General features: G+C 47.0%; 1 protein-coding gene across 2 annotated transcripts in view; it reads left to right on the top strand.

The window, feature by feature from the left end:
* LOC138796629 (tachylectin-2-like) overlaps positions 1-25569 on the top strand; it is a 77238-nt gene extending 51669 nt beyond the window's left edge. Inside the window, exons 3-5 of one of the 2 annotated variants that reach the window (XM_069976243.1) lie at positions 13351-13531; positions 14676-14738; positions 25305-25569. In XM_069976243.1, coding sequence (XP_069832344.1) covers positions 13351-13531; positions 14676-14738; positions 25305-25508 — 448 coding nt within the window. In that variant the 3' untranslated portion in view covers positions 25509-25569. The remainder of the gene's footprint in view (positions 1-13350; positions 13532-14675; positions 14739-25304) is intronic. The other variant, XM_069976244.1, reaches the window with a different exon arrangement.
* Positions 25570-26376: the final 807 nt, after the last annotated feature.

Raw genomic sequence — 26376 nt, 5'->3', positions numbered from 1 at the left:
AATATCAGACAATACAGCTCGCAAACTGTTCCCCTCCACATACAAGACTCCATGTTGGTATTTTCTGCCCAAAATTCACAAAACACTGCACAATCCCCCAGGTCGACCCATTGTGTCTGGTGTAGGATCAATACTGGAACCTTTATCTCAATATATTGACTGGCTCTTAGGGCCAATGTTGAGTGATGTTGCTACTAGTCAGCCTGGGGGATTGTGCATGTGAGGACTCTTCCTTGCTTGCGTCTATTGACGTTGAGTCATTATATACACGTATTCCCCAAGACATGGCAATTGAAGTTATAGGATTTTTTCTTAAAAGGGCAGAAAAAGGAGAGGATTTTATCTCTTTTGTATGTGCAGGGTTAAAGTTAGTCCTATTCAATAATGCTTTCCAGTTTAACGACCAATGGTTCCTGCAAGTCTCCGGAGTAGCCATGGGTACTCCGGTGGCTTGTAGTGTAGCAAATTTATATCTGGCTTATTTTGAGATGCGCCACATCTTCTTCTCTGTTAGTAATCCATTTATTAAATTCATCAAATATTTTTCACGTTTTGTTGATGATATTTTTATAGTTTGGTCAGGTACCGGTGATGAATTCAGAGACTTTGTGGCCCATCTTAATACTACTAATACCATGAACATGGCTTTCACATCCAAGATTGATCCAATGTCCCTGGAATTCTTGGATGTCATGGTCTATAAGGAGAACGGAGCAATTACCACTCGGGGGTATAGGAAACCCACCGCTTGTAACACTTTATTGCATCACGATAGCTATCATACAGAGGCCACTAAAAGGGCTGTTCCCTATGGCCAATTCTTGCGTCTACGTCGTATTAATAGTTCTGAGGATTCCTTTGTTCAGCAGGCTCATGAGTTGAAAACTCGCCTGCTGAACAGAGGTTATCCCGAACAGAGTCTAAACAGCGCCCTACAAAAAGCCTTAGAAAAGGATAGGGATGAATTACTGCGCAAGAGTACTAGACCTAAACAGAAGACTAAATGTGAACACTTTGCCTTTTCATTTAAGCTGTCTCCTATGGCGTCACAAATACGCAAGGTTATTTCTAAGCACTGGAGTCTATTAGAAAATGATGTAACTCTAGGTGCTTGGTCTACAACTAAACCGTTCATAACCTTCAGACGTAGCACTAACGTAAAGGATATTTTGGTCCGCAGTAGATTTACAAAAAATAAAAATAAAAACACAATGTGGTTGAGAAATGAACTAAGTGGAAATTTCCGCTGCGGTAATTGTAAACTATGTAAACAGGTGCATAGAGGCACGTCTCTCACTGTCAATGGTTTAGATATACAGGTAAAGGACTTTTTTTGTTGCAAAACCAACCAGGTAGTGTACGTAATATTCTGCCCTTGTGGCAGATTTTACGTGGGTAAAACTAAAAGAGCCGTTCATATACGTATAAAAGAACATTTCTATTCTATAAAAACAGGTTCAGGGGCTCCTAGACTCATTGAACATGTGAGAGACGTGAATCATGGCGATACCTCTTGTTTGAGGTTTGCTGGTATACAAAGAGTTTATAATACGAAAGGGCAAGACACACATTATATGCTTATGAAGTTAGAAACAGAATGGATATTACGTTTAGAAGCAGAAGGCCCGGCTGGGCTGAATGACAAAGTGATCGTAGTTTCCTGATTTGATCTTGTGTAGTGAGTCTCATGTACTGTTTATACTTGTGCGTATTTATGTGTTTTTTTTAAATTTGTAAAAGCACTTGTTATATGTTTCACGTTATATTCTTATGCTTTTAATCACATGATCTGTTTAAATGGTCGTCACCGGTCATATGACTATATAACTGAGTGACGACACCTGTCAGGTAGGCGGTCCATAGAAGCAACTTTACTGCGAAACAGACTGTTACCCCTCACCTGCTGGCGTTTGCCATGTTGTTCACTGCATCGCTTATATAAAGTCCAGAAATATTCATCCGATGGTGAGTGCCACTTCATTCATTTCCTCTTCGTGAACTGTGTTTTCAAGAGACTATTGCTTTGGAAAGTTGGCACCCCATCGTTACTGTCTCCTGCACGGGCCCGACGCTGTGGAAGGGGTTGTGCCGACCAAATCTTGTATATGTTAGAACAATAAGATATGCTGGTATAGCTGGAGACCAAACATACACTGGCAACTACAAGGTGTAAATCACCAGCTTAAATGCTACCAGAGCTCCCGCCCCCGGCCTCTGATAGGAGCAAGGAGTCTGACAGCAGCATGAGACTCCAATAGCAGCCAGGGAGCCCTCCACTGTACTCAGACAGGAGCAAGCCTCAGGAGAATGCAACACCTGAAGGCTTAACCCCACGAGCACCAGAGAGGAGTCAGGAGAAGCATGAAGCCGGTTGTCGGCTCCCTGGCAGAGCAAGAAGTGTGAACAGGTCAGAGAGAAATCTGGCGTCGGCTGATTCTTCCAGCCGAGTTCACACACACAGACTGAACTCTAACACCCGGCTTTTGGATAATTTCTGGCCACAGCAGCCAATTTTATTAAAATAAATAACATACATAAAATTAACAGTAATGTAAATATATCAATAGCAATAAATATGCTACCCAAACTATACCAAGCTTTCTATAATAGGAGGGGGTCCTTGAAGCTAAAAACATAACCGGCCACCCATAACAATGCACTCTCCATTAATGCTATTAACTGCATTATTGTTATTATTATAATCACTGCCCCAAGCCGGTTACCACAGGCTCAGGGGCCCAACTCCAATTACCCTGGCCGATTATCCATAACACCCAAATATTCCCCGGGACACCACCCTGCTGGAGCCCAAAATCCTCCAAGTAACCCGATGATCCATTAATTAAAGATGGGTGCACCACTCCTCGTGTACCCCTTTTCCATCCATTTTAGCCAACCCCAAGGACCCCCTACCCCGCCACAACGAGCACCTTTGACCACCTCAAACGTGCAAGCTCCTCCACAAACTAAGGGCCCTCTCAAAACCGTCCTGTAATGCCAATGCCCACAAGTTGATCCCCATGATGTTCAAGTGGACACCATCCCCCAACCAAAAATTTCCAGCACAATCTTCCAAATCCCAATGCCATGTCATAGCGAATCTCTCTAATTAACTCACGGAATGGACAGACCCCCAGATCATTGCCACCCACGTGTAACACCAAGATATCTGGGGGCCTGTCCAGCTGCGCAAAACGATGGAACTCAGAAAGCACACGGTTCTACACCATTTCGCTAACCCCCAGCCACCGAACAACTACAGTCCTCCTGGAAAACCCGAGCTGACACCCTTCAGGGGGCACTTCCGACCTCTGCGCACCTCTGCAGACATAGGAATTCCCCATAATCCACACGAGTGCGGGGCCGATCCCTGAAACAGACAAAAGAAAAAGAAAAGAGGGCCAGGAAAAATAGCGAAAAAAAGCAACCAAAGCCAACAACAAAAGTACCCAACCTCTTTAGAGCGGCAGTAAATGAGGCCTGATATATGACCTGTAACGCCCGGACTCCCATCCACCGATACGGCGCACCACTTCTGCACTCAACCCCCAACTCGCCGCTTCAGTAGCAGCCACAATCCGGAAGGAATGAGGAGCAAAGCCAGACCCATCTAGCCCCAGAATCCCCAAACATTACCTAAAAACCACAGAAAATTGATACCAGAACAAAAAGGAACCATCTGCGTGCCTCAACAAGGGGCCTACCCCCATCCCTGCAAACAAAGCAAACGCAGCCAGACAACGTAGTGGACACATCTCCGACCCCCCCCCCATCGCACGTAACAAGACTTCCCGCCCTCTACCCTTCTGATCCGTTTTTGAAAGGCGGATCCTGAAGACCACGTTATCAGCCTCCAGCCAAACATCTTCCTGCAACAGCCCCTCAGCCCTTTTAGCCGACGGGGACACCAGCTCCCCCACCCTCAGCACCCTAAAAAGCGCCCATGAATACGCTAACCTGAACAAAGAAACCTCCCCTGCTGACCTACAAACCAACTCCAAGCATGCCCCCAGCCGCTCCAACAAAGCATATGACACAGGCCTCCTCGCATCCGCCTGCAACCCACCTCTCTGAAAACCTTTAAGGGCCTGGCCCACCATGAAATCCTTAGTGATGTCATGAAGCCCGCGCAACTTCAGCCCAAAAGCCAGCACCGCCACAAAGCGATTCACCCGCGCAACAGACCAACCCACTGCCGCTGCATTACCTAACCAGCCCAAAACCACCAACACTCGCTCCTGATCTGACCGCACATCACCCCACCCACTCTCCCAAGACTCCCACTCTTCCCATGCTGCTGAACACGCCTTCCAGGTGCTTTCTGCCAGTGAACATCGCAGGAGCTCTCCCGCCCTCAGCAGACAAGCCTCCACAGATGGCGTGGGCAGATGATCCCTTCCGCTTCCGGGACCAACGACAGGAACCGTTCCCACTGCGGGCAAGAAAGAGAATCAGCGACTGAGTAACTAACACCTGGCACATGAACCACAACCACCCATGAATTAAGGGCCAAACAGCTAAGCACCAAATGACGCAGCAACAAACCACAGGAGGGGAAGAAGCCGAACTCGAATTGATGGCCGACACTACTGCTTGATTATCGCAAAGAAAACGGCCCTTCCTGTCCTGAAACCTCTCCCCCCACACCGACACTGCAACCACAATGGGGAAAAGTTCAAGGAGAGCCAGGTTCCGCACAAGGCCCGCATTCCACCCATTCCCTGGGCCACAACCCCGCGCACCACTGTGCCTGGCAATATGCCCCGAAACCCACGAAACCCAGCTCCCAATCAAAATTACCAATCATCAGGGCAAGAACCAACGACCTCCCATTATATGTGTCTAAGAGCGAAGACCACACCCCCCAATCCTTCCGCAAATCCTGAGTCAGATGAACAAAATTATGTGGCGCCTTTACCCCCGCAGTTGCACCCTGCAAGACGCAGACAAAACACCCTCCCCATGGGTAGAATGCGACAGGCAAAATTCAATTTGCCCAAGAGCGACTGAAGCTCCCGCAGCTGAATTTTTTACAAAGCCTGAGCCCGCCTCACCTCCACCTTTAGAGCCTCAAGCTTATCTTCAGGCAACCTGCACTCCATCCGAACAGAATCAATAGTGATTCCAAGAATTAAAGAACAGTCGCCGGACCCTCCGTCTTATCCTTAGCTAGCGGGACCCCGAAACGACCAGACACCCACTCCATGGTTCCCAGCAAAGTGCGACAAATGGGCGACCCGGGAGGCCCGACAAACAAAAAGTCGTCCAAATAATGAATGACCGACTTCACATCCGCCAGATCCCGAATCACTCATTCGAGGAAAGAACTGAACGCCTCGAAGTAAGCGCACAAAAGGGAGCAGCCCATGGAAAGACACCTAGCAACAAAGAAGACATCCCCCAGTGGCAGCCCAGCAAACGCATGCTTCCTGGATGTACAGGTAGAAGACGAAAGGCAGACTCAATATCCACCTTCGCCATCAATGCCCCCTGACCATACTCTCGCACCCATTCCACCGCCGCATCAAATGAGGTGTAAACAACGGAACACAGTTCCGGGTCTATGCCAGCATTACCTGACCTGCCATGGGGGTGAGAGAGGTGGTGAATGAGCCGAAACTTATTCGACTCTTTCTTGGGGACCACCCTGAGTGGGACACAACCAGGTCCCCCCAGGGAGGGGTGGAAAAGGGGCCCGCCATCCTGCCAAGGGACACTTTCTTAGACAACTTTTCAGAAACCACCGAGGGGTATTGATACGCGGACCGCAAGTTCTGCAACGAGAAGGGAACCACATAAGGCGGAGGCGGGATAACAAAACCGTCCGTAAAACCTCTAATGAGCAGATCCGCCTTGACCCTCTACGGATATCTGTCTAGAAAGGGGCGCATCGCGCCACCCCCTTCTCCATCACCACGACCTCTGCCTTTCCTAAACATCGGGCAGAGCCGTGGGAGGTCCCTTCACATGTCCAGCAAGCATGCCTGAATTTGCAAGCCGTCCCATATTTGCACTGGCCGTCATTAAACTGCCAACACAAACCGGCCCGCCCTCCCCCAGATTGGGAAGACTGACCCTGCAAGGAAGACTGCCCCCCCCCCCCCGAAAGGGCTGCCCCTGACGAGACAGCCCCATAACCCGCAACCAAAGACCAATGTCCTTCTGGTCCCATTTGATGCTCGGCCGCACTGCCTTCCGCTGCCTAAATTGCTCATCATACCGGAGCCACGCCTGACCCCGTAGACCCGGTATGCTTTGCCAATTGAGTCCAGGCAGCAAAAAAGGCCCGAGCAATTAGCCGGAGCCTTCTTCCCAATCACGCTCGCCAAAATGGCAAACGCCTGGAGCCAGTTAGTAAACGTTTGAGGAATCAGGCGCCGCCGGCACTTCTCTTCCTCCTCCTTCTTCAACTCAAAAGGCTTACCCTTATCCAAATTAAACTTCTCTAGCGGGAGAAGGGAGAAAATCTTCACATAATCTCCCAAGGGCCCCTCGAAACACACGTATACCTCACCTTTTGCCCTATCGTCCAGCTGCACCCAGTCCACTTCCTCAGCCTGAACCGCCACCCCCACAGGCTCACGCCCCACCACAGCCGCTAAAGGAGCTACCGGCGGAACCCCCACCCACGCAGCAACAGGCGCCTGTGCAACACTTGACCCAGCCGCAACCGAGGGACCCACCGCCCCCTGCCCTTCCACAACCCCCGCAGGCAGCACACCTTGACCCACTACAGACCCCGCCACTATGGCCCTCAGGCCGGACAGCAGTTCCAGCCAACTCGCTCCCAGACAAGCCCAAGGGCCCAACCCCCCTTGACCAACCCCAGCTAAAGGCGAATCCCCCTGACCCAAAGACCCCCCACGCACGCTAGCAGCCACTGACATAAAAGACAGAGACTCACCAGGCTGCCTGGGTGCTGTGGGCCCGCCAGCCGGAGACTCCGGATCCAACCGTTGATTCAGCACCAGGACACTTGGACCAGGCACAGGAAGGGCATCAAGAGAATCAGGACTGCAAACCAGGGAAGACGAACCAGAGGCAGGAGCGACTCTCCCCACACCAGAAGGCTGGCTGGTAAACTGAAGATCGCAGGAGAACACACGGCCGGCCGCCACTGATGACGTCATCACTGGAGCGGCCGGCGTGCAGGAACCTGGTTCATCTGGAGGATGGGGGCAAGACTGGCAGACGGCCCGGCCAGGTCATCACCGGGGAAGCCGGCCGCAAACAGCTGCATGGGACGTCCGGACAGGGGGAGGGGGCCCAGAGATGGGGGCGGAGACCTCCCCCGGCCCGCGGATCCCAGCCGCGCTCTCGGATTCCTCCCAGATCGGGAGGCCCGACCTCGGGTGGTGAGGAGGGGAGCCTGACATGGAAGGTCCGTGGAGGGGCTCCTGCTCTGGCGCTGAGACCTAGGGGGAGAAGTAGGGCTGAGGCGGGCTGAAGGCCTGGAGCACCGCGAGCTCCGTTGCCGGGTGGGAAGGGGCGAGTTCACCTCCACCTCCCGAGAGCCAGCTGGAGCAGGGGAGGACGCAGAGCCAGGAGACAGCTCCCGGACAGGGGACACCCCCGCAGAGGGGTCCGGGGCCACCCGCACAGGAGAGCCGACTGCCAGTGAAGGAGCAGGAGTCGCCAGGATGGCCTGCATCTGGGTGTCCAGCCAGGCCCGGTCGTGGAACGCCACCGCCACCTCTCTCAGGTGCTGCAGGAGCTTCGAAACCGACCACTGCACTATGTCAGCAACATGCACACTGCCTCACAGGGAACACAGCCACACACGTCTACACTCTTCCACTGCTCCTCCACGTGTGCTGCTTGTCGCTGCTGTAAAGGCCCTACAACATACCTCCCAACTTTTGCTAGGAGGAAAGGGGGACAGTCACGGCAATGTGCCACGCCCCCATAACGGCATCACCTATTACCATTATATAGGAAACAAATATTACCACCAGATCTTCACCACATAGTGACTTAGCCCCCCCTTATACCATTACTACATAACATCCAATATACACAAAGCAATACTCTCCCTCAACACTGACCATATAGCTGTAGATTAGGCTGTACATAGGCTCTGCAGACCTAATAGGTGATTATATTGCAGTTATTCAGTGACTCACAGGGGACATCTTCTCTTGTTGTTCACTTTTGTGTTTCTTCGCTATCATGCACGGCCATATTGAAAACCTCTCCGGCCATCTGCGAGACATACATTTTAGGCTCCTCTCTCCAGTATCATCCTCTTCTGCTTCACAGTAACTCTCTGTGCCCCATATGGTACAAACCCCTCTGTGCCTCCATATTCCATTGTAGTACCCCCCTCCCCCTGGTAATTCCCACTGTAGTAACCCCCCCATCTCCCCATAGGACACACTTTAGTAATCCCCCTCCCCCAGTTCATCCCACTGTAATAATCCCCCTCCCCCAGTTAATCCCATTGTAGTAATCCCCCTCCCCAGTTAATCCCACTGTAGTAATCCCCCTCCCCCAGTTAATCCCACTGTAGTAATCCCCCTCCACCAGTTAATCCCATTGTAGTAATCCCACTCCCCCAGTTAATCCCATTGTAGTAATCCCCCTCCCCCAGTTAATCCCACTGTAGTAATCCCCCTCCCCCAGTTAATCCTATATATAGTAGGTCCCACTGTAGTAACCCCCATATCATAGGTCCCTCTGTAGTAACCTCCATATCATAGGTCCCTCTGTAGTAACCCCTCATATCATAGGTCCCTCTGTAGTAACCCCCATATCATAGGTCCCTCTGTAGTAACCCCCCATATCATAGGTCCCTCTGTAGTAACCCCCCATATCATAGGTCCCTCTGTAGTAACGCCCCATATCATAGGTCCCTCTGTAGTAACCCCTCATATCATAGGTCCCTCTGTAGTAACCCCCATAACATAGGTCCCTCTGTAGTAACCCCCATATCATAGGTCCCTCTGTAGTAACCCCCATATCATAGGTCCCTCTGTAGTAACCCCCCATATCATAGGTCCCTCTGTAGTAACCCCTCATATCATAGGTCCCTCTGTAGTAAACCCCCATATCATAGGTCCCTCTGTAGTAACCCCTCATATCATAGGTCCCTCTGTAGTAACCCCCATAACATAGGTCCCTCTGTAGTAACCCCCATATCATAGGTCCCTCTGTAGTAACCCCCATATCATAGGTCCCTCTGTAGTAACCCCCCATATCATAGGTCCCTCTGTAGTAACCCCCCATATCATAGGTCCCTCTGTAGTAACCCCCATATCATAGGTCCCTCTGTAGTAACCCCTCATATCATAGGTCCCTCTGTAGTAAACCCCCATATCATGAGTCCCTCTGTAGTAACCCTCCCCCATATCATAGGTCCCTCTGTAGTAATCTCCATATCATAGGTCCCTCTGTAGTAACCCCCATATCATAGGTCCCTCTGTAGTAACCCCCATATCATAGGTCCCTCTGTAGTAACCCCCCCATATCATAGGTCCCTCTGTAGTAACCCCCATATCATAGGTCCCTCTGTAGTAACCCCCATATCATAGGTCCCTCTGTAGTAACCCCCCCATATCATAGGTCCCTCTGTAGTAACCCCCATATCATAGGTCCCAGTGTAGTTACCCCCATATCATAGGTCCCTCTGTAGTAACCCCCATATCATAGGTCCTTCTGTAGTAACCCCCATATCATAGGTCCCTCTGTAGTAACCCCCATATCATAGGTCCCTCTGTAGTAACCCCCATATCATAGGTCCCTCTGTAGTAACCCCCATATCATAGGTCCCTCTGTAGTAACCCCCCCATATCATAGGTTCCTCTGTAGTAACCCCCATATCATAGGTCCCTCTGTAGTAACCCTCCCCCATATCATAGGTCCCTCTGTAGTAACCCTCATATCATAGGTCCCTCTGTAGTAACCCCCATATCATAGGTCCCTCTGTAGTAACCCCCCATATCATAGGTCCGATTGTAGTAACCCCCCATATCATAGGTCCCAGTGTAGTAACCCCCATATCATAGGTCCCTCTGTAGTAACCCCCATATCATAGGTCCCTCTGTAGTAACCCCCATATCTTAGGTCCCAGTGTAGTTACCCCCATATCATAGGTCCCTCTGTAGTAACCCCCATATCTTAGGTCCCAGTGTAGTTACCCCCATATCATAGGTCCCTCTGTAGTAACCCCCATATCATAGGTCCCTCTGTAGTAACCCCCATATCATAGGTCCCAGTGTAGTTACCCCCATATCATAGGTCCCTCTGTAGTAACCCCCATATCATAGGTCCGTCTGTAGTAACCCCCATATCATAGGTCCCATTGTAGTAACCCCCATATCATACGTCCCTCTGTAGTAACCCCTCATATCATAGGTCCCTCTGTAGTAACCCCTCATATCATAGGTCCCTCTGTAGTAACCCCTCATATCATGGGTCCCTCTGTAGTAACCCCCATATCATAGGTCCCTCTGTAGTAACCCCTCATATCATAGGTCCGTCTGTAGTAACCCCCATATCATAGGTCCCATTGTAGTAACCCCCATATCATACGTCCCTCTGTAGTAACCCCTCATATCATAGGTCCCTCTGTAGTAACCCCCATATCATAGGTCCCTCTGTAGTAACCCCCATATCATAGGTCCCTCTGTAGTAACCCCCATATCATAGGTCCCTCTGTAGTAACCCTCCCCCATATCATAGGTCCGATTGTAGTAACCCCCATATCATAGGTCCCTCTGTAGTAACCCCCCCATATCATAGGTTCCTCTGTAGTAACCCCCATATCATAGGTCCCTCTGTAGTAACCCCCCCCATATCATAGGTTCCTCTGTAGTAACCCCCATATCATAGGTCCCTCTGTAGTAACCCCCATATCATAGGTCCCTCTGTAGTAACCCTCCCCCATATCATAGGTCCGATTGTAGTAACCCCCCATATCATAGGTCCCTCTGTAGTAACCCCCATATCATAGGTCCCAGTGTAGTAACCCCCATATCATAGGTCCCTCTGTAGTAACCCCCATATCTTAGGTCCCTCTGTAGTAACCCCCCCATATCATAGGTCCCTCTGTAGTAACCCCCATATCATAGGTCCCAGTGTAGTTACCCCCATATCATAGGTCCCTCTGTAGTAACCCCCCATATCATAGGTCCTTCTGTAGTAACCTCCATATCATAGGTCCCAGTGTAGTTACCCCCATATCATACGTCCCTCTGTAGTAACCTCCATATCATAGGTCCCTCTGTAGTAACTGCCCATATCATAGATCCCTCTGTAGTAACCTCCATATCATAGGTCCCTCTGTAGTAACCCCCCCATATCATAGGTTCCTCTGTAGTAACCCCCATATCATAGGTCCCTCTGTAGTAACCCCCATATCATAGGTCCCTCTGTAGTAACCCTCCCCCATATCATAGGTCTCTCTGTAGTAACCTCCATATCATAGGTCCCAGTGTAGTTACCCCCATATCATAGGTCCCTCTGTAGTAACCCCCATATCATAGGTCCCTCTGTAGTAACCTCCATATCATAGGTCTCTCTGTAGTAACCTCCATATCATAGGTCCCTCTGTAGTAACCCCCCATATCATAGGTCCCTCTGTAGTAACCCCCCATATCATTGGTCCCCCTGTAGTAACCTCCATATCATAGGTCCCTCTGTAGTAACCTCCATATCATAGGTCCCTCTGTAGTAACCCCCCATATCATAGGTCCCTCTGTAGTAACCTCCATATCATAGGTCCCTCTGTAGTAACCTCCATATCATAGGTCCCTCTGTAGTAACCTCCATATCATAGGTCCCTCTGTAGTAACCTCCATATCATAGGTCCCTCTGTAGTAACCTCCCCCCCCCCCCCCCCCCTATTCCCTCTCCTCTAGGCAGACCCATCCCTGACAGAAAATAATAAAAACAACATATACCCACCTAGTCAGAGAGCAGTCAGATCCCAGCTTGCTGACGGTTTTCTCCAAGCTGGTCACAGGTCAGGGACAAAGCAGGAGAGAGCAGACAGCGTCACACTGCTCCCTGCCCCCGCAGCTCACAGCTCCAGTCCAGCGGTATCTGCTTTCTCTCCAGCCTTTCCCTGACCTGTGACGTCATCAGCAGCAGCCACGGCAGCAGACAGGAGAGAAGAGGAGAGAAGAAGAATGCAGGTACCGTGCGGGGCTGGAGCAGAGAGCTTCCGGGGCAGCAGCTGAGCTGTGTGTGAGGCTGTCTGCTCCAGAAGCTCCCTGCTTGTGCAAACAGCGTCCCGTAAGCCATCTGACACTGTCAGATGGCTTCAGTGATGCCTGTGGGACACAGGGGGGCCGTTCCGGGACAGCGGGACATCACCCCCAAATCCGGACTGTCCCGCTGGATCCGGGACGGTTGGGAGGTATGCTATAATACCTCCCCTCACAACCAGCTCCACCCCTAGCAACTCCCGCCCTAGCTGAGCAGTACTTCTTAACCCACTATGTCCCATTTTCCCTGTCATGCCGGCCTCCCTTAAACTGTGTTATGTCTGGCCTTTACTTAAGAGCATTTAACGATTTTAGAAACAATGTGGGGGAGGAGAGGGGTGAAACTAATGGCCATATACTACTGAGGGACACAGCTACTGCGGCATATCAGCAGGTTCTTTGGGAAGAACCTGCTGATAGTGTCGCTTTAAATCCACAGCAAGCTGCCATGGGTGCTCACTAATGGACAGTGGTGGCACTGCAGCAGCGGCTAGACCAATAAAGTAGCATAGAAAGCATTGGTAAAGGAGCATCTATACAGAGGAAGTGTTTTAGCTGTGTGTCTGGGCTACATAAAGGAATCTCCATTCACAATGCTGATCAGCTATTGTCTGCCCAGTCAATTCAGTTGGTGTAGACCTTCCACATCTCGATATTGTGGATGTCTGTGCCCAGTTGAGCATGTGCCCAGTTTGCACTCCCTGTAATTCAGCCCTGATTAAAACATCATCATAAGAGATTGTTATAAAAACAGAATCTCAGATCTGCCGTACCGCTTATAAACAGGTGCGAAGAATAACATCATTAACAAAGAAAGCTTCTGGATTCATCCCCATTGCCCAGATATGGAGGGCGACATTTCTGCTTCTACTAGATACTAGATAGGTAGAGAACAAGAATTATAAGACATACAAATATAAATCTTAATAATGTGAATTTTTGCGTCTATTTTAGTATATAATTTACACATTAGTATCATAACATATTAATCATCCAATATGGGTAGAATATCTCCACAGTCTTATACGTGCAGATGTATTGTAACCAGGGCTTATGGCCATAACTGAGAGCTCCTATAGTCAGCCACAGACAAAAACAACGGATTAGGGATTGGGACCTTATAACGCTGTTTATGTTGTATCAGGATCAATAAAACTGTAAGGGAATCCAGCAGTTTTTCCCGTGATCATGGATTTACGTTTGGAATCGGAGCTGAGACTACCGTTAAGACGGGAATTCCTGTTGTTGCTGAAGGACAAGTGACTGTCACAATGAGCATGAACACCACCCACAACTGGAACATGGAAAAGACTAATGAAACTGAGGTAGGTCACTGAGGATACACTATAAAATACATGGCTGGTCTTTGGGTAATTTATAATGGGGTAAACATGAATGTAAATGGCGTCTCATCCAGCTGGAGTTGGTATTGTAAGATCATATAACTAGGAGAACAAACTGACAGTATTAGGCTATGTTCCCACAGAGTATCTTTTCATAAATGCACGTCCGTTGTTGCAATCGGCAAAAACACAAAAAGACATGCTGCATTATCTTCTACGGGATCCCAGCCGGAGCGTATACACATAGTATACACTCTGGCCGGGATCCCTAACGGTGCCGCAAAGAACTCAGTGAATAGCAGCCACAGGAAACCATGTACACACTATTGAGCGAGCGGCTGCGGACGCATCAGAACTCTGCTGCAGGAAAGATCATCTGGCCGGAACTGCAGTACCGGCCGGGATGATCTTTTCAGAGACCGGTGGTTCCGTGACCCAGCTGGGTCACGGAACGGCCGTTCTCTCATGCTGTAGGAACATAGCCTAATAATGCTTTTATTTGTATAGCACCCACTGATTCTACAGCACTTTACATAGTGTTTTTAGTTCCTGTCCCCATTAGGGTACCAATATGAATCCAATTAATTTTGTCTGGAAATATTAGTTCTTTAGTTTAGGTGCCCCAATTCCCAGAGGTCTAGTATGACTTCTCCAAGTAAACTGAGCAAAGCGAAAAACTTTTTTCTAGAATGCCAAAATGTTCTTCACCTATATAAATAATAAGAGACTTAAAACCAGAAATGTTGGTCCCCTTTAAAATAATCTGGGTGTAATAGTGGAGGAGAATCACATAACACACGACATGACTAGGGATAATGTAAATCCTCCCATAACTCTCACCTGCCTAACACAACAAGAAGTTTTGCAATAATTAGGTATTGTGTTAGACAGACCCTTATTCCTAATATTTAAAGATTCTATATTGACAGGGATTGTTCCACATGACTGGCGCATAGCTAATGTGGTACCAATATTCAAGAAGTGATCCTGGAGACTATAGGCCAGTAAGTCTAATATCTATCATGGGTAAAGTATATGAGGGGTTTGTAAGAGATGCTATACTGGAGTATCTTATATAAGTGATGCTATACTAGAGAATCTTAATGAAAATAATCTTATGACGCAGCACCAGCATGGATTTATGAGTGATCGGTCCTGTCAGACTAATCTGATCGGCTTCTATGAAGAGGTAAGTTATAGACTGGACCTGGGGGAGGCTGTGGACGTTGTGTATCTGGGGGAGGCTGTGGACGTTGTGTATATAGACTGGACCTGGGGGAGGCTGTGGATGATGTGTATCTGGGGGAGGCTGTGGATGTTGTGTATATAGACTGGACCTGGGGGAGGCTGTGGATGTTGTGTATATAGACTGGACCTGGGGGAGGCTGTGGATGATGTGTATCTGGGGGAGGCTGTGGATGTTGTGTATATAGACTGGACCTGGGGGAGGCTGTGGACGTTGTGTATATAGACTGGACCTGTGGGAGGCTGTGGATGATGTGTATCTGGGGGAGGCTGTGGATGTTGTGTATATAGACTGGACCTGTGGGAGGCTGTGGATGATGTGTATCTGGGGGAGGCTGTGGACGTTGTGTATATAGACTGGACCTGGGGGAGGCTGTGGACGTTGTGTATCTGGGGGAGGCTGTGGACGTTGTGTATATAGACTGGACCTGGGGGAGGCTGTGGACGTTGTGTATCTGGGGGAGGCTGTGGATGTTGTGTATATAGACTGGACCTGTGGGAGGCTGTGGATGTTGTGTATCTGGGGGAGGCTGTGGACGTTGTGTATCTGGGGGAGGCTGTGGACGTTGTGTATATAGACTGGACCTGTGGGAGGCTGTGGATGTTGTGTATCTGGGGGAGGCTGTGGATGTTGGGTATCTGGGGGAGGCTGTGGACGTTGTGTATCTGGGGGAGGCTGTGGATGTTGTGTATCTGGGGGAGGCTGTATATGTGTATATAGACAGGACCTGGGGGACGCTGTGGATGATGTGTATCTGGGGGAGGCTGTATATGTGTATATAGACAGGACCTGGGGGAGGCTGTGGATGTTGTGTATCTGGGGGAGGCTGTATATGTGTATATAGACAGGACCTGGGGGAGGCTGTGGATGTTGTGTATCTGGGGGAGGCTGTGGATGTTGTGTATCTGGGGGAGGCTGTATATGTGTATCTGGGGGAGGCTGTATATGTGTATATAGACAGGACCTGGGGGAGGCTGTATATGTGTATATAGACAGGACCCGGGGGAGGCTGTGGATGTTGTGTATCTGGGGGAGGCTGTGGATGTTGTGTATCTGGGGGAGGCTGTATATGTGTATATAGACAGGACCTGGGGGAGGCTGTGGATGTTGTGTATCTGGGGGAGACTGTGGATGTTGTGTATCTGGGGGAGGCTGTGGACGTTGTGTATCTGGGGGAGACTGTGGACGTTGTGTATCTGGGGGAGACTGTGGATGTTGTGTATCTGGGGGAGACTGTGGATGTTGTGTATCTGGGGGAGGCTGTGGACGTTGTGTATCTGGGGGAGGCTGTGGACGTTGTGTATATAGACTGGGCCTGGGGGAGGCTGTGGACGTTGTGTATCGGGGGGAGGCTGTGGACGTTGTGTATCTGGGGGAGGCTGTGGATGTTGTGTATCTGGGGGAGGCTGTGGATGTTGTGTATCTGGGGGAGGCTGTGGACGTTGTGTATATAGACTGGGCCTGGGGGAGGCTGTGGACGTTGTGTATCGGGGGGAGGCTGTGGATGTTGTGTATCTGGGGGAGGCTGTGGATGTTGTGTATCTGGGGGAGGCTGTGGACGTTGTGTATCTGGGGGAGGCTGTGGACGTTGTGTATATAGACTGGGCCTGGGGGAGGCTGTGGACGTTGTGTATCGGGGGGAGGCTGTGGACGTTGTGTATCTGGGGGAGGCTGTGGATGTTGTGTATCTGGGGGGGGCTGTGGACGTTGTGTATCTGGGGGAGGCTGTGGACGTTGTGTATATAGACTGGGCCTGGGGGAGGCTGTGGACGTTGTGTATCGGGGGAGGCTGTGGACGTTGTGTATCTGGGGAAAGCTGTGGATGTTGTGTATCTGGACTTTTCTAAGGCATTTGATACTGTGCCGTATGAAAGGTTGGTCTACAAAATGAGGATGCTGGGACTCGGGGAAAACGTATGCAAATGGGTAAGTAACTGGTTGTGTGATAGAAAACAGAGGGTGGTCATTGACTGAATATGCTCAGATTGGGTCACAGTTACTAGTGGGGCAGTACCCCACTAGCACCACAGGGGGCAGTATTAGGGCTGCTTCTTTTTAATATGTTTTTAATGACCTTGTAGAGTAGAATCATTTTTTGCAAATTATATTAAACTGAGTAATCAGCACAGAGGAGGATAAAAAATATTACAGAGGGATTCTGAGAAGTTGGAGGCTTGGGCAGATAAATGACAAATGAGGCTTAAAGGACAAGTGCCATGAAAAACTTTTTCCCAGTAATTGAAGCAGATTACAAAATTATATAACTCTGTAATATACTTCAATCACCTATCTGCCTCCCTTCCCTGTCTTTTCCCCCCTCCACCCCCCACAAGGAAGTGTCCTGACTTATGCCCCTATTCCACTGGTCGTCAGAAGAGCAAACGAGTGCTGTCAGTGCTCGTTTGCTCCTCGTTCGCCGCTCGCTGCCGCCGCTATTCAACGCGGCCTCAGCGAGCGGGTGAGTGCGGGAGGGGGCGGCGGGGAGCTGCGGGGGGGCTGCCCGGGGGAACGCTAGATCGTCCGGGCAGCCCATAGGATATAGCAGCATCTGCTGCCGACGCTCCTATTCAACGGAGCGACGGCAGCAGATCGCTGCTATATCAGTCGCTTGTTTTTCAACATGTTGAAAAACAAGCGACTGCAACGATCAGCCGACATGAACGATGTCGGCTGATCGTTGCACTCTATTCCACGGGACGATTATCGTCCGTAGCGGCCGATATCGTCCGAAAACGAACGATAATCGTTCCGTGGAATAGGGCCTTTACACAGACCTGATTACTGTCGTCACCGTCACCAGGCAGAACTTCTTGTGAGGATGAGTCATCAGCAGGAGGGCTGCTCTAGCTCCTGTTACACCAGCCTCCCCCTCCCCTCCTTGTCAGGTGACTCTGCTTGCTCAGCTTATCTTCTCTAGTGACATGACTCCTTCACGGCAGCAGGAGAGATGGTATGAGGGGAGGGGGGAGAGAGGGTATGAGGGGAGGGGGAGAGAGGGTATGAGGGGAGGGGGAGAGAGGGTATGAGGGGAGGGGGGAGAGAGGGTATGAGGGGAGGGGGGAGCTGCCTATGTGCCGCAGTCAGTGTGAGGGAAGATAAGCAAGTGAGATGTGACAAGTGATGGCTTGCAGTTGTTCAGCCAATGGGAGCTGAGCAAGCCTGTCACCTGACAAGGCAGGGGAGGGGGGAGGCTGGTGTAACAGGAGAAGGAGCTGAGAGAAGAGCTTGGTGACGGTGACAACAGTAATCAGGTCTGTGTGAGTTTCTTACACTTCCTGGTGGGGGGTGGAGGGGGGAAAAGACAGGGAAGGGAGGCAGATAGGTGAATGAAGCAAATTACAGAGTTATATAACTTTGTAATGTGCTTCAATTACTGGGAAAAAGTTTTTCATGGAACTTGTCCTTTAATGTGGATAAATGTAAGGTTAATGTAAAATGTAAGTATAAAAATAAAAATAAGTACATTTATTGCTAAATAATAATAAAACACTGGGTAACAATGCTGTCGAAAAGGACCTGGGGGTATTGGTGGACAGTAACCTCATCTTTAGTGATCAGTGCCAGGCAGCAGCTGCCAAGGCTAATAAAATAATGGGGTGCATCAAAAGAGGTATAGATGCTAAAGATGAGAATGTGGTTTTGCTTCTTTATAAATCACTGGTTAGACCCCACATGGTATATACTGTGTATAGCACCAGGCATCGGTATATAAGAAGGACACAGCTGAACTAGAGTGAGTGCACAGGAGGGCAACAAAGGTTATTAACTTCTTCAGGACTAAGGGAGTTACTGTCCTTTTTTGCAGTGAGTTACCGCTCAAGGATGTTCAGTTTCGTCCTGGGATGAAACATGCGACCATGCCTTCCCACAGCAGGTCCCAGCTGTGATAGCCAGGGACCTGCCGCAACTGTCAGCATCAGAGCCACGCTCCGATGTTGACAGTCAACCCTATGGATACTGCGATCAGGGCAATCACAGTACCTATAGTGTACTGTATAGGGATTCCCCTATGCTCAGGGCCGTCGTCAGCACCCGGCTTACTCGGGCAAGTGCCGGGGCCCACAGCCGCTCAAGGGCCCCCCCCGGCACTTGCCCCAGTAATGATTAACCGCATGCCCTTCATGACGTCCAGGGCCTCCCTCCGCTGCGCCGCGGGGATGGATCATCTGGCAGGCGCAATGACGTCATCGCTCTGCCCTGCTGGGGAGATCCCATGATCCATCCAGCGCTGCGGAGGGAGGCCTAGCTCAGAAAGTCATGGAGGGGGAGTGGCGTCCCGCCGCATCCCCTCCCCGGTAATCAAGGTCAGCATCGCTGTCACCCGGGTGGGGTGCTGCCGACCCTGAGTCTCGGGGAGGGGATGCGGCGGGACGCCACTCTCCCCCTCCATGACGTCCTGAGCTGGGCCTCCCTCCGCAGCGCTGGATGGATCATGAGATCTCCCCAGCAGGGCAAAGCGATGATGTAATCGCGCCTGCCGGATGATCCATCCCCCTGGCACACAGAAGGGAGAGGTGAGCTAGAAGAGGGAAGACCCGTCCCCTGGCCGGATGAGGTGAGTATGCCTTTGTTTGTTTGTGTTACTATGGGGGGTCAGCAGGGGCCATTACTATGGGGGGGTCAGCAGGGGCCATTATTATGGGGGGGTCAGCAGGGGCATTACTATGGGGGGATCAGCAGGGGACATTACTATGTAGGGTCAGCAGGGGACATTACTATGTAGGGTCAGCAGGGGACATTACTTTGTGGGTTCAGCAGGGGACATTACTATGGAGGGATCAGCAGGGGAAATTACTATGGGGGATCAGCAAGGGACATTACTATGGGGGATCAGCAGGGGACATTACTATGGGGGATCAGCAGGGGACATTACTATGGGGGATCAGCAGGGGACATTACTATGGGGGATCAGCAGGGGACATTACTATGGGGGATCAGCAAGGGACATTACTATGGGGACAAAGGACATTTTTACTATATGGGGGGCACAACATGAGGACATTATTACTATATTGGGGACATAGCACGGGATCCTACATACGGGACCCACATACCTCCTTACTTTACTGCACATAACACCAAGCAGCAGAATTACTACTGTACAGGAGCCTATGGGTGGGAAGGAAGTTGCTGGAAATGTGCGGAGCCTAAGATGGTTTGTCTGAAAGGTTCTGAAGGGAAGAATTGTAGCTGCAAGAAATAATCATGGTGGTGTGGGCTAGATGGAGAGAAAATGGAGAGCAATCCCCTCAGATCAAAGAAGACGTCACCTGTGAGTTACTGAATTACGTTTTTTATTTCCGGGTATTTTGTCAAACTTTATTTGACCTGTATGCTGGGACCCTTCACAGCATCTCTCCATTCTGTGTAGGGGATCAGCAGTGTATTATATACTTATTATCCTCCTTCTGTATGAGTATGTATATATATGCCCAAGAGATAGATATATCAACACTCATACAGGAGGGGAGGATAATAAGTATATAATACACTGCTGTATACCTACACAGAATGGGAAGATATATATACTCTCATACAGGAGGATAATAAGTATATAATACACTGCTGTATACCTACACAGAATGGAGATATATACACACTCATACAAGAGGGGGGTTATAAGTATATAATACACTGCTGTATACCTACACAGAATGGGGGGATATATACACACTCATACAGGAGGGGGATAATAAGTATATAATACACTGCTGTATACCTACACAGAATGGGGATATATACACACTCATACAGGAGGATAATAAGTATATAATACACTGCTGTATACCTACACAGAATGGGGAGATATATACACACTCATACAGGAGGATAATAAGTATATAATACACTGCTGTATACCTACACAGAATGGAGATATATACACACTCATACAGGAGGGGGATAATAAGTATATAATACACTGCTGTATACCTACACAGAATGGGGAGATATATACACACTCATACAGGAGGAGGATAATAAGTATATAATACACTGCTGTATACCTACACAGAATGGAGATATATATACACACTCATACAGGAGGATAATAAGTATATAATACACTGCTGTATACCTACACAGAATGGGGAGATATATACACACTCATACAGGGGGATAATAAGTATATAATACACTGCTGTATACCTACACAGAATGGGGACATATATACACACTCATACAGGAGGATAATAAGTATATAATACACTGCTGTATACCTACACAGAATGGGGAGATATATACACACTCATACTGGGGGATAATAAGTATATAATACACTGCTGTATACCTACACAGAATGGGGAGATATATACACACTCATACAGGAGGGGGATAATAAGTATATAATACACTGCTGTATACCTACACAGAATGGGGAGATATATACACACTCATACAGGAGGATAATAAGTATATAATACACTGCTGTATACCTACACAGAATGGGGATATATATATACACACTCATACAGGAGGGGGATAATAAGTATATAATACACTGCTGTATACCTACACAGAATGGGGATATATATACACTCATACAGGAGGGGGATAATAAGTATATAATACACTGCTGTATACCTACACAGAATAGGGAGATATATACACACTCATACAGGAGGGGGATAATAAGCATATAATACACTGCTGTATACCTACACAGAATGAAGATATATATACACACTCATACAGGAGGATAATAAGTATATAATACACTGCTGTATACCTACACAGAATGGGGAGATATATACACACTCATACAGGAGGATAATAAGTATATAATACACTGCTGTATACCTACACAGAATGGAGATATATACACACTCATACAGGAGGGGGATAATAAGTATATAATACACTGCTGTATACCTACACAGAATGGGGAGATATATACACACTCATACAGGAGGAGGATAATAAGTATATAATACACTGCTGTATACCTACACAGAATGGAGATATATATACACACTCATACAGGAGGATAATAAGTATATAATACACTGCTGTATACCTACACAGAATGGGGAGATATATACACACTCATACAGGGGGATAATAAGTATATAATACACTGCTGTATACCTACACAGAATGGGGACATATATACACACTCATACAGGAGGATAATAAGTATATAATACACTGCTGTATACCTACACAGAATGGGGAGATATATACACACTCATACTGGGGGATAATAAGTATATAATACACTGCTGTATACCTACACAGAATGGGGAGATATATACACACTCATACAAGAGGAGGATAATAAGTATATAATACACTGCTGTATACCTACACAGAATGGGGAGATATATACACACTCATACAGGAGGATAATAAGTATATAATACACTGCTGTATACCTACACAGAATGGGGATATATATATACACACTCATACAGGAGGGGGATAATAAGTATATAATACACTGCTGTATACCTACACAGAATGGGGATATATATACACTCATACAGGAGGGGGATAATAAGTATATAATACACTGCTGTATACCTACACAGAATAGGGAGATATATACACACTCATACAGGAGGGGGATAATAAGTATATAATACACTGCTGTATACCTACACAGAATGGGGATATATACACACTCATACAGGAGGGGGATAATAAGTATATAATACACTGCTGTATACCTACACAGAATGGGGAGATATATACACACTTATACAGGGGGATAATAAGTATATAATACACTGCTGTATACCTACACAGAATGGGCAGATATATACACACTCATACAGGAGGATAATAAGTATATAATACACTGCTGTATACCTGCACAGAATGGGGATATATATACACACTCATACAGGGGGATAATAAGTATATAATACACTGCTGTATACCTACACAGAATGGAGATATATATACACACTCATACAGGAGGATAATAAGTATATAATACACTGCTGTATACCTACACAGAATGGGGAGATATATACACACTCATACAGGGGGATAATAAGTACATAATACACTGCTGTATACCTACACAGAATGGGGACATATATACACACTCATACAGGAGGATAATAAGTATATAATACACTGCTGTATACCTACACAGAATGGAGATATATATACACACTCATACAGGGGGATAATAAGTATATAATACACTGCTGTATACCTACACAGAATGGGGAGATATATACACACTCATACAGGAGGATAATAAGTATATAATACACTGCTGTATACCTACACAGAATGGGGATATATATACACACTCATACAGGAGGATAATAAGTATATAATACACTGCTGTATACCTACACAGAATGGGGAGATATATACACACTCATACAGGAGGATAATAAGTATATAATACACTGCTGTATACCTACACAGAATGGGGAGATATATACACTCATACAGGAGGATAATAAGTATATAATACACTGCTGTATACCTACACAGAATGGAGATATATACACACTCATACAGGGGGAGGATAATAAGTATATAATACACTGCTGTATACCTACACAGAATGGGGGGATATATATACACACTCATACAGGAGGATAATAAGTATATAATACACTGCTGTATACCTACACAGAATGGAGATATATATACACACTCATACAGGGGGATAATAAGTATATAATACACTGCTGTATACCTATACAGAATGGGGACATATATACACACTCATACAGGAGGATAATATGTATATAATACACTGCTGTATACCTACACAGAATGGGGATATATACACACTCATACAGGGGGATAATAAGTATATAATACACTGCTGTATACCTACACAGAATGGGGATATATATACACACTCATACAGGAGGATAATAAGTATATAATACACTGCTGTATACCTACACAGAATGGAGATATATACACACTCATACAGGAGGATAATAAGTATATAATACACTGCTGTATACCTACACAGAATGGGGAGATATATACACACTCATACAGGAGGGGGATAATAAGTATATAGTACACTGCTGTATACCTACACAGAATGGGGAGATATATTCACACTCATACAGGAGGATGATAAGTATATAATACACTGCTGTATACCTACACAGAATGGGGGGATATATACACACTCATACAGGGGGATAATAAGTATATAATACACTGCTGTATACCTACACAGAATGGAGAGATATATACACACTCATACAGGAGGGGATAATAAGTATATAATGCACTGCTGTATACCTACACAGAATGGAGATATATATATACACACTCATACAGGGGGATAATAAGTATTTAATACACTGCTGTATACCTACACAGAATGGGGATATATATACACACTCATACAGGAGGATAATAAGTATATAATACACTGCTGTATACCTACACAGAATGGGGAGATATATTCACACTCATACAGGAGGATAATAAGTATATAATACACTGCTGTATACCTACACAGAATGGAGAGATATATACACACTCATACAGGAGGGGATAATAAGTATATAATGCACTGCTGTATACCTACACAGAATGGAGATATATATACACACTCATACAGGGGGATAATAAGTATATAATACACTGCTGTATACCTACACAGAATGGGGAGATATATTCACACTCATACAGGAGGATAATAAGTATATAATACACTGCTGTATACCTACACAGAATGGAGAGATATACACACACTCATACAGGGGGATAATAAGTATATAATACACTGCTGTATACCTACACAGAATGGGGAGATATATTCACACTCATACAGGAGGGGATAATAAGTATATAATGCACTGCTGTATACCTACACAGAATGGAGAGATATATACACACTCATACAGGAGGGGATAATAAGTATATAATGCACTGCTGTATACCTACACAGAATGGAGAGATATATACACACTCATACAGGGGGGGATAATAAGTATATAATGCACTGCTGTATACCTACACAGAATGGAGATATATATACACACTCATACAGGAGGATGATAAGTATATAGTACACTGCTGTATACCTACACAGAATGGGGAGATATATTCACACTCATACAGAGAATCGAGAGATAGAGACCCGAGACCCTCTAACAATGATGCCACATAATTTGCTATACAAAGGGGCCCACTGAGGCTCTTTCGACCAAGGGCCCACAAAATCCTGGAGCCGGCCCTGCCTATGCTTACCATCGGGGCTGTGCAGAAGCAATGGTTGCTATGACAACAAGAGGCTTCCTTGAAGCCTCCTGGGTCATAGCTATGGAAGCTCATGAGGCTCAGTCCTTATTCTTATTTTTAGCTAAGGTATCAATCTGATTTGGCTATAGAACTGTTCATCTTGTCATTCAAAATTGTCATCAGAATCATTTTCACCACATTGAATCCTTGAATTTCTTACAAAGAACAATAAAAAATACCAGATATTGGACAGTTCTGACTTTTGTTCGCTCTACTGATATACTAATAACACATGGTCACTAAGGGCCCTATTGTCTTTATCTTCTACAGACTTCTTTTGAATCTAACACAATCATAGAGCTGGAGCCTGGTAACGCCATTCGGGTTGTGTCCTCCGTGATGAAAGCTGAAATAGACGTCCCGTACAAGGCGATCGCCCGCACCCTGTTTGGGTCTGAGGTTGAAATTCGTGGAATGTGGAAAGGGGTCTCACATTACAACCTGATAGTTAAGCAGGAAGATTATGATAAGTAGATCACATGTCCCAAGATAAACTGTTTCCAAATCATAATGATTAAATTGGATTAAAAATTATTAAAGTCACTGTCTCTGTTATAATTTTCAAAATCATGATATTTTTTTTTTTTAGTTCTCATGCTTTATAACACAGCAAAACTTACTGTATCCAGGTCCAGTCTCCTGAAGGCAGCTATATAACAGCTATACCTACTGTATCCAGGTCCAGTCTCCTGAAGGCTGCTATATAACAGCTATACTTACTGTATCCAGGTCCAGTCTCCTGAAGGCAGCTATATAGCAGCTATACTTACTGTATCCAGGTCCAGTCCCCTGAAGACATGTTATATAACAGTTATACTTACTGTATCCAGGTCCAGTCTCCTGAAGGCAGCTATATAACAGCTATACTTACTGTATCCAGGTCCAGTCTCCTGAAAGGCAGCTATATAACAGCTATACTTACTGTATCCAGGCCCAGTCTCCTGAAGGCAGCTATATAACAGCTATACTTACTGTATCCAGGTCCAGTCTCCTGAAGGCAGCTATATAACAGCTATACTTACTGTATCCAGGTCCAGTCTCCTGAAGGCTGCTATATAACAGCTATACTTACTGTATCCAGGCCCAGTCTCCTGAAAGCTGCTATATAGCAGAGGAGAAATGGGACATATTTAAGAGCATCCTGGGTAAATCGTGTGAAGACACATACCATATGGGAATAAAAGTAGTAGAAATAGGAGAAATCCAATGTGGTTAAGTTCAGCTGTAAGGGGTCAACAAAACACAGTAATCACTGAACTCAAGGAGAACAGCGAAAAAAACTCCAATGAAGTACTCAATCAAGAGTCTCCACTGATGCCCCCCAAAATTTAAATATGCAAAA

This window comes from Dendropsophus ebraccatus, chromosome 7 (genome assembly GCF_027789765.1).
Source record: "Dendropsophus ebraccatus isolate aDenEbr1 chromosome 7, aDenEbr1.pat, whole genome shotgun sequence".
NCBI lineage: Eukaryota > Metazoa > Chordata > Amphibia > Anura > Hylidae > Dendropsophus > Dendropsophus ebraccatus.
Note: the sequence above shows the minus strand (reverse complement) of the source record. Positions and strands in the feature narration are given on the sequence as shown.